The sequence below is a fragment of the Anas platyrhynchos genome, chromosome Z, assembly GCF_047663525.1.
Source record: "Anas platyrhynchos isolate ZD024472 breed Pekin duck chromosome Z, IASCAAS_PekinDuck_T2T, whole genome shotgun sequence".
Lineage (NCBI taxonomy): Eukaryota > Metazoa > Chordata > Aves > Anseriformes > Anatidae > Anas > Anas platyrhynchos.
In genome coordinates this window covers 81,793,759-81,806,580 of record NC_092621.1, presented here as the reverse complement: position 1 = coordinate 81,806,580, position 12,822 = coordinate 81,793,759, and the positions used below count along the sequence as shown (strand labels likewise).

At 45.7% G+C, this 12,822-nt stretch overlaps 1 protein-coding gene across 1 annotated transcript; it reads right to left on the bottom strand.

The window, feature by feature from the left end:
* Positions 1-326: 326 nt before the first annotated feature.
* Positions 327-1,833, bottom strand: LOC140000706 (uncharacterized). Its single transcript, XM_072031358.1, has 2 exons — positions 1,674-1,833; positions 327-1,495 (listed from the first exon to the last, which is right to left on the bottom strand). The coding sequence occupies exon 2, from the start codon at positions 1,406-1,408 to the stop codon at positions 374-376; it is 1,035 nt and encodes a 344-aa protein (XP_071887459.1). The 5' UTR covers positions 1,409-1,495; positions 1,674-1,833; the 3' UTR covers positions 327-373.
* Positions 1,834-12,822: the final 10,989 nt, after the last annotated feature.

Here is a 12,822-nt window from a genome sequence, read left to right as displayed (position 1 = left end):
AGTAGAGGTTGTGAGGCATTTTTTCCCTCAGAGGGTGATGAGGCACCGGACTGGATTTCCCAGAGCAGCTGAGGATGCCCCATCCCTGCCCCTGAAAGGCGAGGTTGGGTGAGGCCACGGGCAACCAGATTGAGTGTATGGCATCCCTGGCCATGGCAGGGGGGCTGGAACTAAATGATCTTTAAGGTCCCTTCCAACCTGAGCCATTCTACAATTCTATGATCGTATGATCGTACGATTGCATGATTGTGTGATTGTATGATCCTAGGACTGTATGGTTGTGTGATTCTATGATTCTGTGAAGAAGATCAAGACACTGACTGTGGCAGAGTCCCCACTTTTATGTTGTTTATTGAAAGCCAAGTGTGCCCTGCTAACGGCGCCGCGGGGGCGGCCTCTTGCAGGGCTGGGGAGAGTCCGGGCTGCTGTTGGCCCTCCTCTTCGGGGCGCGCCGGGGCCTCGCAGACGAGCGGTCCCTGTCCTGGCCAGGAGGAGAGGGCCCATGGCTGCAGCCCGGCACCGCAGCGTCTTCTTGTGCCGCCAGTCCCGGCTCTGAGCAGGGCTCCTCCTGCTCTGTGAGGTTGGGTGCGGTGGCTGGGTGGCCAGGATCCCCACGCAGGGCAGCACTGGAGGTGCTGGGGAGCTCCTCGGTGTCAGAAGACTCTGGGCTGCTGGAGGAGAGCTCGATGATCACAGGAGTGGCCCGGGGGGAGGCAGCAGGGCTGGGGGTGGCCTCAGGACTGTCTTCTGCTTCGCTGCTGTCCTGGGAGCCCTCGATGTCCACCTCAGGGCTGTTTCGCTGCTGGCTAGCGGGAGGGGGTTCCAGGAGCCAAAGCCTCTCAATGAAGTTGTTGATGCACATCTCCACAGTTCTGGCAATGAGCTGCTGCACGAAGCTCATTGTATGGCCCTGCAGGAATGGCTGCAGCACCCCGACCAAGGCCTGCTCATGCAGCCCAAACAAACACAGCCAAGCAACAACGTTGGCTTCCAGCATGTCCTGCTGCCACCAGGCAGCCCCGAACAACTCCCTTGCTTGCTGGCGCACCCAGGGCCTCAATGGGCTGATGATAGTTGGGTGGTCCCTGAAGAGGGCCGCCCATTGCTCAGGCAGGAGGCCGCTCACAACAGGCTGGGGCACCGGCACTGCAGCCTCCTGCTCATCCTGTTGGTTGTAATTTTGTGGCTCTGCACGGTGGATGATCTGCACCTCCATAAAGTCATCTTCTGCCCAGATGGAGTAGAGTACGGAGGTGATCTTCTGCCTGCAGAGGGGGCAGGTGGCATTTCTCGCGGCCCAGCGCATGATGCATCCCAAGCAGAACTGGTGCTGGCAGGGGATGACGACGCTGGGCTCCTTTGTGGTCCCCTGGCACACAGGGCAGGTGACATCAGCCTCTGTGGCCATCGTGCTGTCTCGCTGCAGCGGGCTGGGGAGAGCTGTGGATGGGGACCTGCTTCCCCTCGCTGGCGCCGCTGCGACAGGTGCTGCTCGCTGCAAGGAGAGAGGCCAGGGTCAGTGGCTGTGCCGGGACAGGCAGCAGCAGTGCCCCAGCCCCTCAGCAGGAAACCCCCCGCCCGGCCCCAGCCCCAGCCCCAGCCCCAGCCCCACAGCTGGGCTGTCCCGTGCCCCACACGGGCCGCCCCAGGGCACGTGTCCCCGCACAGCTCACCTGCGCTGCTGCGAGCGCGCCTCACAGGGCCCCGGCTGCCTGAGCCAGGCAGGGCCGGGGAAACACGGGCACTGGCTGCGGGGACGGGCACTGACAGCAACTGTCGATGGCCCCACAGCACAGCTCCACCAAAGCCTCGCTCAACACTCCAAGCCTCGCACACACGCTCAGCGGGAGTCCAGGCACGAGCCAGGCTGGCACGGGCTCTGCCGGCGCCCCAATATAAGCAGCGAGGGCCGTGAGGTCACAACCCGTTGCTGGGTGACCTCACAGCCAGTTACTGGGTGACCTCAGGATGGGGAGACATAACGTTGTGCTGGATGGCAGCTGGCTGGGTTTTGGGTATCTGCAGAGAATGAGACTGTCCCAGAATAAGAATAATGGTTAAGGAAAACAGGACAAACACTGGCAGAATCGGCAAGAACACGAAGCTACAAAATCTTGGGCCTTTCCATTTCCAAAACAAACAAACAAACAAAACCAACAACAACAACAAGAAAAATAAAGTTTAGTCAAATCAAGCTGTATATACAGGGCATAGTCACAAGTGTAGGTTGTGGGCCTGTAGTACTCAGCCGGTGAGGAAACGGGAGGAATTAAACATCAGGTAATAGGGGCTATAAGGTAATGATAGACTTTCACTGTGCACACCCCTGTTCACAGGACACCCACCATTGCAATTGTGAATAAATTAGCTTCCCAGAAGACCCTGTCTGAGAAAATGATTGAGATACTCCTCACACCAATAAACATGGGAAGATCTACAATCCTAGGACCTATGTGCAGAGAATGTACCAAACTCTCTGTGTGAAGGGAACAATGAGAACGAATGTTAATTACTATATGTTCTGTTTAGTTTTTACTTTTAAAATAGCCTTTTTCTGCTACATGGATTTTCATCTCCTGATCGATGGATTAATAATGCAAGTTTCTGTCTTAACTGTTGGCCTAGCTGGGGCATTTGCGACCACAGAATCACAGCGTGGTTGAGGCTGGCAGGGCCCTCAGGAGCTCATCTGGTCCCACCCCTGCTCCAGCAGGGCCACCCAGAGCAGGGTGCCCAGGCCCACATCCAGGTGATTTTTGAAGATCCCCCAGGAGGAGGCCCCACAGCCTGTGGAGAACCTGTACCAGTGCTCTTTGCACTGTCCCTCCAGGTGTTTATGGACCCCGATGAGATCCCCCTGAGCCTCCCCTTCTCTAGGCTGATCAGTCCCAGCTCTGTCAGCCTCTCCTCACAGGAGAGGGGCTCCCATCCCTTGATCGTTGGCTCATCGCTGGGCTCATCCGGATGAGCCTATTCGGTGTCTCCAGGGTGCTGGGGTGGCCTGGTTCTGGTCAATCACAGGCGTTGTGCCCACCAGGCTTTTGGACGAGGGCAGTGCCCAGGCCATTCCCTCCAAAATGGCCTTCTAGTTTGAGACAGGCAGGACAGCCAGAAGGGGGAATGGTTTTAAACTAAAAGAGGGGAGATTTAGTTTAGAAGTTAAGAGGAAATTCACCCAGAGGGTTGTGAGGCACTGGCACTGGTTACCCAGAGAGGCTGTGAATCCCTGGCAGTGCCCAAGACCAGGTTGGACGAGGCCCTGGGCAACCTGATTTAGTGGGTGGCATCCTTGCCCATGACTGGATGGTCTTTAACTAGATGATCTTTAAGGTCCCTTCCAACTTGAGCCATTCTATGATAATAAATCATTCTCAGTAATTTTTCCCAGCACAAAGACACAAAACCATACAAAATCTGAGAAGGTAGGTGGAAGTAAACAATGTGTGTGCCACAACGGGGATGAGCGGGAGGAGAGAAGCTGACTTTTGCCTGCACTGGCAACTGGTGGGGGGAGTATGGAATGTCAGTGTGAATATGATTACCAGCTTCTCTGAACTGTTTTTCTGTTTAATTGGAATCCACTAATTGAGGGAAGGTATGTCTGTTGCCAGGTAAACTCACAAAAGAAATTTTATTTAACCATAGATATATAACAAGGGTGAAAGTCTGATCTTCAGATTCACCACCTGCTCCCATTGGTGCATGACACTACATCCCTTTGACCCCACACAAGAGGTGTGTGGACATCCCCTGGCCATCACCTACAGAGTATTAAAGCTGATACCTGTAGGAATCTGAATATTTTCTGTTTTCTCCTTCTGACAGACAAACTCACTAAGGGTAAGTAACAGACACATTAAAAACCTGTTGTTTTATTGCATCTCTTCTGATGGGGAAAGTTTTTTTTTTTTTTTTTTTTTTTTTGTTTGTTTGTTTGTTTTTTTTCTTTCTTTTTTTTGGCACTTTTCTGGAGTCAAAAATCAGGGGCAACTGGAGATGGGAAAGCTTTGACCTGAGTTGTTCCTCAGCATGCTTTTAGCCCATTGGCTGCATGGAGCAGGACATAAACTCCTTCAAATGACTTTGGATGTATTCATTATTCTGTTCAAAAAGCTGTGTCAGTCAAGACCGAGTAACCCAGATTTTGTATATTATTCACATGTAAATAATGCAAAACTGTATGATCTGCTGATCTGAAATTGTTTCACAGAGAAAAATTTTAATTATCTTATAAACTTCAGAAAGATGTAAGTTTCTTGACAACGACTTTGCAAACAGAAACACAAATTAGGCCTAGATTTTCAACTCTAGTGGGACTCCAAAGTTAAGGTCTTATATCCCTATTTAGGGATCTGCTTAAAAAACAAAAAGACTTTTCCACGTGCTGTGCACCCACTATCTCAATTTGATTTGCATTCCAGAAAATCAAGGTCAAGGCTAAGCCTGACTTTCTTTCATCATATTCAGAGCATTTATTACAACAGATGCACCATTGCCCCTTGAGGTGTTAGTCCTTCATAGGACACAGATTTAAGATCTGTTTTTTAGTCCTCTTAACATCTATATCTATATCTATATATATTTATCTGTATATCTATATATCTATATATATAGATATGGTTATATACAGGTTTTTGGGTAATATTTACAATTCAGCAGTTACATTTTGTTTAGTCTTGTGGTTGACTGCATTGTATAAGATAAGACTATGAATCACTCTCTTGAAAGATTTTGGAAGGGTTGTGATGAGAGCTGTATAAAACAAGCTGGATTTCTAAGTGCCATCACCATTTGGCACATTGGTCAAACCTTATTTCCACTGTTGTGTGTGTCCCGCCTGGACTGAGTGCCAGGTGTGTGTGTTGCAGAGGATGAAGTTCAGGTGCATTCATTTCCAGTTTCTGCCTGTGAGGAGGTGAAAGAAAGAAAAAGTTGTGTGCAATGCTTCAAGGCTTAAGTTAATGTAAAATAAATCAAACCTGAGATTGTGCTTTAAAAGAGAAATCTGGCAGTCACAGAGAGGAGAAGGTGCTGGGCCTGGAAACATATTTGTCTTTTTTAAATGCTCACTTTCAAGCATGTCTGGTTTCTAGCCCAGTTTGTATCAGAAGGGATCAATTTTTTTTCCCCGTTTCCCTGTTCTACTTTTGTGCTGGTATTGTCTGAATCCCAGAGTGAACAGCAATACATCATCCTGCTTCAACATCTGCTAGAGCCCCCTCTCTTTCTAATCTGCCCAGATCCCCAAAGCCTTTCCCACCTGCTATAGCACCAAATGCTCATTATAGCACAGAGCTACGCCCTTCACTGTCCTTTCTCCCTGACTCTCAAGGTTAACATGGAACAATGACTATTATTAAACAGGGGCTCTAACAATATAAAGGCAGGCCAAGCTGGGAAAGGAGGTGGGGGGAGAAAGGGAGCTGGGAGGAATTGGGTAACATGCCAACTTTGCTGGCAACAAAGATCTGCTAGAAAGCTGTGGCCAATTTTCCAGTCGAAACATGACTCACTGAACAGAGATGCACCCGAAATAAATAGCTTCCCTGTTCTGCGCCCAGCAGAAGCAGGAACCACACCCTCCTGTGGTTTTGTGTCAGGGTACTGTGGGTACCGCTCCGAGCTGCTCGGCGGAGTGGCGTGGATAAAAATGGCAATTTTGAAGGAGCTGGTGTCTCTGGGGGTTTGTTTATTGCTTGGCAAACTGAAAATCATAAGCGATTGGAAGCCCTTTCTTTTTCCTCTTTTTTTTTTTTTTTTTTTTTTTTTTCTCTCCCCAGCTTCAAGCTACCAACCTGCTCTTTCTGCTTACAGTCAGCTCCATTGCCAATGGAAAGCCTGACACAGCCACACATGGGCAGCAGGAGGAGCAGAGGTCAGGCAGCCAGGGAGAGGGACAGGCTGGAGGGTGTAGCTCCAAATGATATCCAGCTGCAGGGTGCAAAGCGAATGCCCTGCTGGAGAAAGGAGAAACCACCTGGATACTGAATTCCCTTTCTTTGTGCATTCTCTCTCTTAAGATAATGGGAGTGATGGTCTTTCTTGACCTGTTGTGCCATCTGTTCAGAGTGGTTTTGGTCTTTTATTGACATGACTTTCTTTTTAAAAAAAAGAGAGAGTGAAGAAAACCCTTCTTTGGTGGTACCTTTTGGCACTTACACTCTGATGCGTGGATGTCCATTTGAAGGACTTCAGATATGACTTGTGTTGTCTGAGGAGACTGCACATTTTTACACACATTTATAAAGCCTGATCCTGGCCCCCGTTGCTATCACTTTGTGGGAACAAAGTGCATTTCCATCTCCTAATTACTGTGAATGTAGCAGTCTCCCCTTCTTGCCCCAAACACAGCATTGTGTGCTGTGCTATGGATCCAAAACAACCTTTGCAGAGGACCTGGGTAGTGGCAGTGAGAGCTGGAAAGGATGGGGAGAAGAAGATGCCTTATGCAAATGTTGGCTGCTGCTGGTGTCATGAACTAGGTGTCCTTGTCAGATGTCAACATTCCTCTTCCTGGTCTCTGGGTGGATGGAAACATTCTGTGCTTCTCCTTTGAGGTTGTGGTTTTGAGACCATGTCTTTTTTAAAAAGCCGCTTAAGGTGTATACCTGTTAGACTTAAGCACATCATTCATTCACTTACTTGCTCATTGTACTGAACAGGAAACATGCCTTAGAGGAAGATATAAAAATCAATTTATTTATTTATTTGTTTATTTAACCTGGACCTTATGTAAAAAAAAGCTTCACTAAATGCAAAAGAACAAGAAATAATAGAGAAAGGGGATAAAGCATGTTAAAATGTATATTTTTCAAAGAAGTGCCAACAACTCATGCACTCTGTTTACCATGCTCAAAAACATCAAAGATGACAGGCCACAGTTACCTGAAAACTGTTAGCTATGCTCTTCAGGTGAAATCTAAAGTAGACTAGGTACAGACCTTGCTGAAAACATTTCATCTGCCTATGGAAGTTAACTGCCTGAGCCCTGTATGCAGCCATCCATAGGTAGGCTTCTGGATAAAAACTGCAAAAAGAACAAGATTTGGCCCTGAAGTGTGAAAATTAAATCTCACATGAACCTGACTGCATTTCTGCTGAAGCCAGCTGAGGTCAGGCTGTCAGTTTCAAGGGATCAAGACTTTTGTACGAGCCAAATTGTGACTTAGCTACTCTCAAGTGTTTGACCATGACATGGGTCCCATTTGTGGGATACCTTGGGAGAATTTTTATGTCATTTTTGGGTGAATAAAGTAATTTTATGGAACATATGCATCTTCATTTTATTTTAGAGCACGGAGAGGATAAAAGATAAAAACATGCATGTTTTTTCTCTCTCTTCATGTATATATATTTCTATAATTTACACACACATACATGAAGGTTAGAGCTTATGCTTGCCAATCAAAAAAAGGAGGGAAAAAAAACAACAGTATGTTCTATTAAAAAAAAAAAAAAAAAAAACACACACAGATTGGTCTGATGACAGTTGTGGGTGGCTATGCTTCAAAGATCCCATAAACCTCCTTCAGCTGCATGAGGTTTTACTGAAGTTCAGTGTGGGTGATGGGATGTTTCCATATGCACTTCCTTTCGGTTATTGTTTTCTGGTGAGACTTCCTTAATTCTGCTGAGAAGACCACCATTTCCACTTTCCACCCACAGACCTGCTTCCTGGTCTGAACACGACCGGTGGATCGCAGTCTGGAGGAACTGGTCACACTCTCCCCCACCTGCTACACAGAGGTCCACCACGACAGGCATGATTGCTCATGTAAAGGATGTTGAGCATCGCTCAGAGACCTCAATACCACCAAAGAAAAAACTGCCAGTAACTCAAAAATGAAAGCTGTAAAATATGTTTTCCATAACAAGCATTGTGGGATGCTCTAAGTGTAGGTGCCCGTGCTTATATCTTATATAGAGGATTATAGTAATCACAGCACACTTTACCAGGCATTAAAATACAAAACAGTGAGCGTGTAGAAAGAGCAAGTGCTAGAAAATGGCTAGCTGTCATTTAAGCCTTTGTGTTGCTTCTCTCAGCTGATTCAGAAAAGAAAGAAAGAAAGAAAGAAAGAAAGAAAGAAAGAAAGAAAGAAAGAAAGAAAGAAAGAAAGAAAGAAAGAAAGAAAAGAAAAAGAGAAAGAAAGAGAGAAAGAAAAAGAAAAGGTTAACTTAGAGCCTCACATCTGAAGTCTTTTGAATAGTAGAGGAATTTGGACATGGTTCCTAAATCTGCAACATTGTCTCTTTTCTAAAACAAACAAGCAAACAAATGAGCGTACTTTAAATAACATTAACATTGTGACACAAACAAAAATAGCCTACAAAATGCAAAATTATGGTAATTACGGGTGATCTTGACACTCTCTGCCCTTTAATCATGCCATCTGGCCTCCTCCCTCTACCAAAGCCAGGAGTTAAGATTAGAGTCACCCTTCCCTTTGAAAGTCTTGGGTTAAAACCTCCTTCCATTTGCATCAAATTTCGATGTCCTGGGGCAGACGGCCCAGAGCTGTACCCAGGACTTGCCCCCAAAGCCAGGTGAGCACACACCAGTGAGTCCTTGGTGCACAGACCCCCTTTCACTGGCTTGCACACACTGGTACAATGACATGATTGTGTACAGCAGCAGATGTGCACATCCCCTGTGTTTCTGCAGGCACGGTATCAGCCCCGAGGTTTGAACCATATCCAGTGGGCCCCCAGATCAGCTCTCAGAGATTTCTCCGTATGTCTGGTGATCTGAATTGCACATACATATGCATGCATTCATGCAAGCTTCATTAAAAGTATGTAGGCACTGGAAAAGCTTAGGAACCTCATGCACACTGGAATCAGTCCCTTGCATATATCCATTATGGTATCAACTTAATGACAAGACTGCATTTCTTTTTTATTATTATTATTTTTATTTTTTTATTACATGACTACCATCCATCTCAGTTGTTGGACTGAGGAAGGATGCTTATTTAATGATCAGCCTCTTTTTTCTTTTTTTTTTTCCCTGGTTCTGTGTGTGTCCTTATGCCTCCCTCACTTCCCACTGCTCAGAGTTGTGCCTTCTGTGGTGCGTACTTTCTAGCTGTGCCACAAGTGGAACAGAGCTCCTACAGGCAGCAGCTTCCTGAAGTTTGCTGTCGTGGTGCAGACTTCCCTGCCTCTACCTCAAACTCACTCCTCCGGCTCCAAGCTATCGCAGTCCGGTGTCTTCCCACTCTCCTTTTCCAAATGCTTTTATTTCATCACCCAGTCAGTCACAATTTCCACCGCGGAAGCCCAACCACTCTTCTTCTCACCACCATCTGGTCATGCACTAAAGCAAAAGCTTCTAAAATTCCACTTGCACTAACTCCACAAACCTCGTTAGACTCTTATTACTTACTGGAAACGAGAGCAGAAATCCTCATTATCCATCCCTACAGAGCTTTATAACGTGCTAATCCCATCAAGCCTGCTTTTATGCGCAGGCCTAGAACCCTGAAGGAAACAAGACCTAGCAGCCATGGTCATTGCTTCTGCATTATTAGCTCCTGGGGGACAGACTTGAAGCACTTTTCCTAGCTCGGTAGACAGGCTGTTCTCTGCAAGCCTTGCCCAGGTAGAGTGGCTGTTTCTCGAATTGATGTCAGTCCCAGTAATCCTAGACTCGTCCACAAAGGCAAGCGTTTTTTTGCCTGAGCAAGGTTGCAGAAATCTGCCCTTATATTTATGCAACACAGTACAATTTGTGTCTGAGAAAAATCATATAATATTTATCTTGTTTAGTTTTGTGGGATTTCTGTCAGACTCACAAGCAGGCCTTTTGGCACTCCGTGTTATTGGAAATTTCCCAAACACATGTAACAAAAACTCAGTCAGTTTAATACAATTATCAGCTTTTACTCAGTCTGTTTTGAGTCTGTGTTTGTCTAATGTCCGGGTAGATATTTTCTACTTATTAAAATCAATAAATCTGCTACTTTGAAGATAAAGGCACAATTCATGTGAAGCCTGCTGTACAGTGCTCTCTAACACTGCCGTCTACCCAAAGCATCCGACAGTGGAGCAGCCAATGAAGCTAGCATGCCTTCACCAAGCAATGTCCAAAATCACGTCCTAAAGACACATCCAGAGGAGCTATGTGCCCTTCTATTTTCTGCCAGGATAAAGCATGTATCTAGGAACTTTATTGTATTCTCTTCCTGGGTATAAATAGACTCTGTATAAGTGGCATGTGTGGTACACGCATATTCCTGGCGTTGCAGCAGATGAATTTAGACTTCTAGGTAGAATGTTTACTCTTATAATTTCATGTTAGTCACTTAAAATTGTCAGTTCTCTATTTATCTTTAGATCTGACAACATCTCCGCCTTTAATTCTTGTTTCACCTGTAAATATTTGAGCTCTCATTGTCTTGTATAATATTTTATTTTATCCCCCTCTGACAAATTAGTATTTTACTCTCAGCACATTTCCCCAGGTCCAACAAAGCCTAGGTTTCTAGGAACGTAACCCTTTACACTTTTAAGTACCTGTGGCCCTCTTTTATTTTATTTTTTATTATTTTTTTTTTCTTCTTGTATCCATGTTGTGAGGCAGAGCCAAACCATGCCAAGATATGCTTGTCGATACAAAAGACATGGTATTAGTAATATCAAGCAAGAGGCACAAATGGCTGGTTTGCTTTCAATGTATCGAGATAAGCAGATTATAGCATGTTCTGTGTGTTCTAGCCCAGTTCCCATATTTAACTACAGAAATGCTTGGGTATGTTGAGAACACGAGGAGATCAAATTTTTTAACTTTTGAGAGAATTATCCTGTTTCCTATTCAGCAGGCTCTGTGCTAACACACTGTACTTCTTTCTTCTCTCTGACTTTATTTTTGCCCTCTCTCCCCTTCTGTCTTTCAGCTTGTCCTTTCCCTTCCTTTTGATTTTGTGCTGAAACCTTTCTCTTTTTCTTCTCTGTGAACACAGACCTGGCCTTTCCCCCCTTCTTAGCTTGAGGCATCGTCTTTTTCTTCCCTTTGGCACTAGGCATAACCTTCTGTTTCTCCCTTTCTTTATGTTGTTTGACTTTCTCTCCTGACTTCCCACATTTTCTAATTCAGGGTTTTCCCTGGGGGGGGTGGTTCAAATGGCTGCCTTTCCTGAAGAGATGGGCCATCATCTCCTGCATGGACACATCTGTCAGATGCTCTCTGCAGACCTGGTGACAGACCTCACTCGCCAGGCTCACTCACTGACCTGTCTTGCAACTACATGTGCAGCTTCAGAGCCTTAGCTGCAGCTATGACGGCTCCTTGTGAAGTGAGGAAGATGTGTGACATGTCCTGTGTACGTCGCTCAAGATGCTGGTCCTCATGCATCCACGTTGTCCTGTACAAGTTGCTAAAGCTTTGGCAATTGTTCCTGGGTGTCTTGCAAAGATCCTTATGATCAATTAAGTTATCTCTGTTTCACAGCCTGCAGCATACCTCTGGGTGTGTACTCAATACCTGTCCCTCCTCCTAACGAATCTAGCGGCTGCACAAAAGCAACAAGTATTTGTTGTATATCTGCAAAGTTAGAGCCTTCTAGAGGGGTCAGGGAAAATATTATTGCTGTTGCCCTTAAGAAATATCATCTGTTCATTTACAAGTTTTGTTTTTCAGGCATTTTCCTCTGTGCTTCCATGACTCCTGGGCAGGTTTCTCCCTGTCCCTGTGCTGCTGAGGAGGTGGCTGATTGTCTTTGCACCTGGAGGACACCTTGCCTCCTTGGCACAGCTCTGCAGTTCGTACCTCAAGCCCTGTCAGCCTGATGTTTCCAGACAATGCTCTTTGTTCCTTCTTTGTCCTGCCTGTCCTCATGCCCATCCTCTGTGCCAGAACCACCCGTATTGCTCTGCTCAGAGACTTGGGTGTCTGTTCAATCTCTTCCCCTTTAATTTTTAGCTTGGTAGCATGGCCAGCTATGGGCCTTCTCCTGTGTTTTGCATGAGGGGAAGTAACTCACTGCACAGAAAGTTTCACTTGTCCTTTTTTTTTTTTTTTTTTTTTTTCATTTCTTCCCCTTTGCCTCTCTCTCCCCTGGACCAGACCCATTTAGTTCTCTAGCTGAACCCTGTTGGAAGGACAGTAGCCAGAAGCTGAGGGGGACATTTATTAAGGGTAATGCAATCACAGTGTGCCATACGTGATAAAGGAAGTAGAAACAACACAAAAAAGCACCAGATTTTGTTGAGGGCTCTGATCTCAAGTGCTGACTCAATAGAAATGATGAAAACTGTTGTTCATTTGAGAGTGATGGTCAGATAGGGAGACATGGATATGTTGAAGGGAAGTTGCAGCTGAAAAAAAAAGTGTCTGGCTGGAATTACAATGTACAAAGGAATGGAAAAACACTTACTAGTCTGTGAGAACTAATGCTATGCAAATTAATTCAATTCAGCATTAACTTCATGCAGATCCATCTGCATAGCATGTTGCAGGCTTTTTAGAGGTGCTGTAGCTGTTCCAGATTGCTGAACGAGACCCCACGACTTCAGAAATGTTGACCAAAGTCAGGATTTCAAAACACTGGTGTCGCTGTCCTCACCAGTGTTCTTGTACCGCTCCTGCTCCTCCGGCTGTGGAGTCACGGTAGCATGCAAAGGCTCTGGTTAACCTATGTCTCCACTGAGCTTTATATGAATATCTGCTGTAGATATTTTACTCAATTTCTTAAGTTTGGTGCTTCTGTAAGATTTTCCTTTAGACATACGAACTTCTTCCATGTGATTTTGCATGGTCTGTGAGAAAATAGATTGTCAATGCAAACCTTAGTCTATTTCTTTCCTGAGTATTTATTTTTT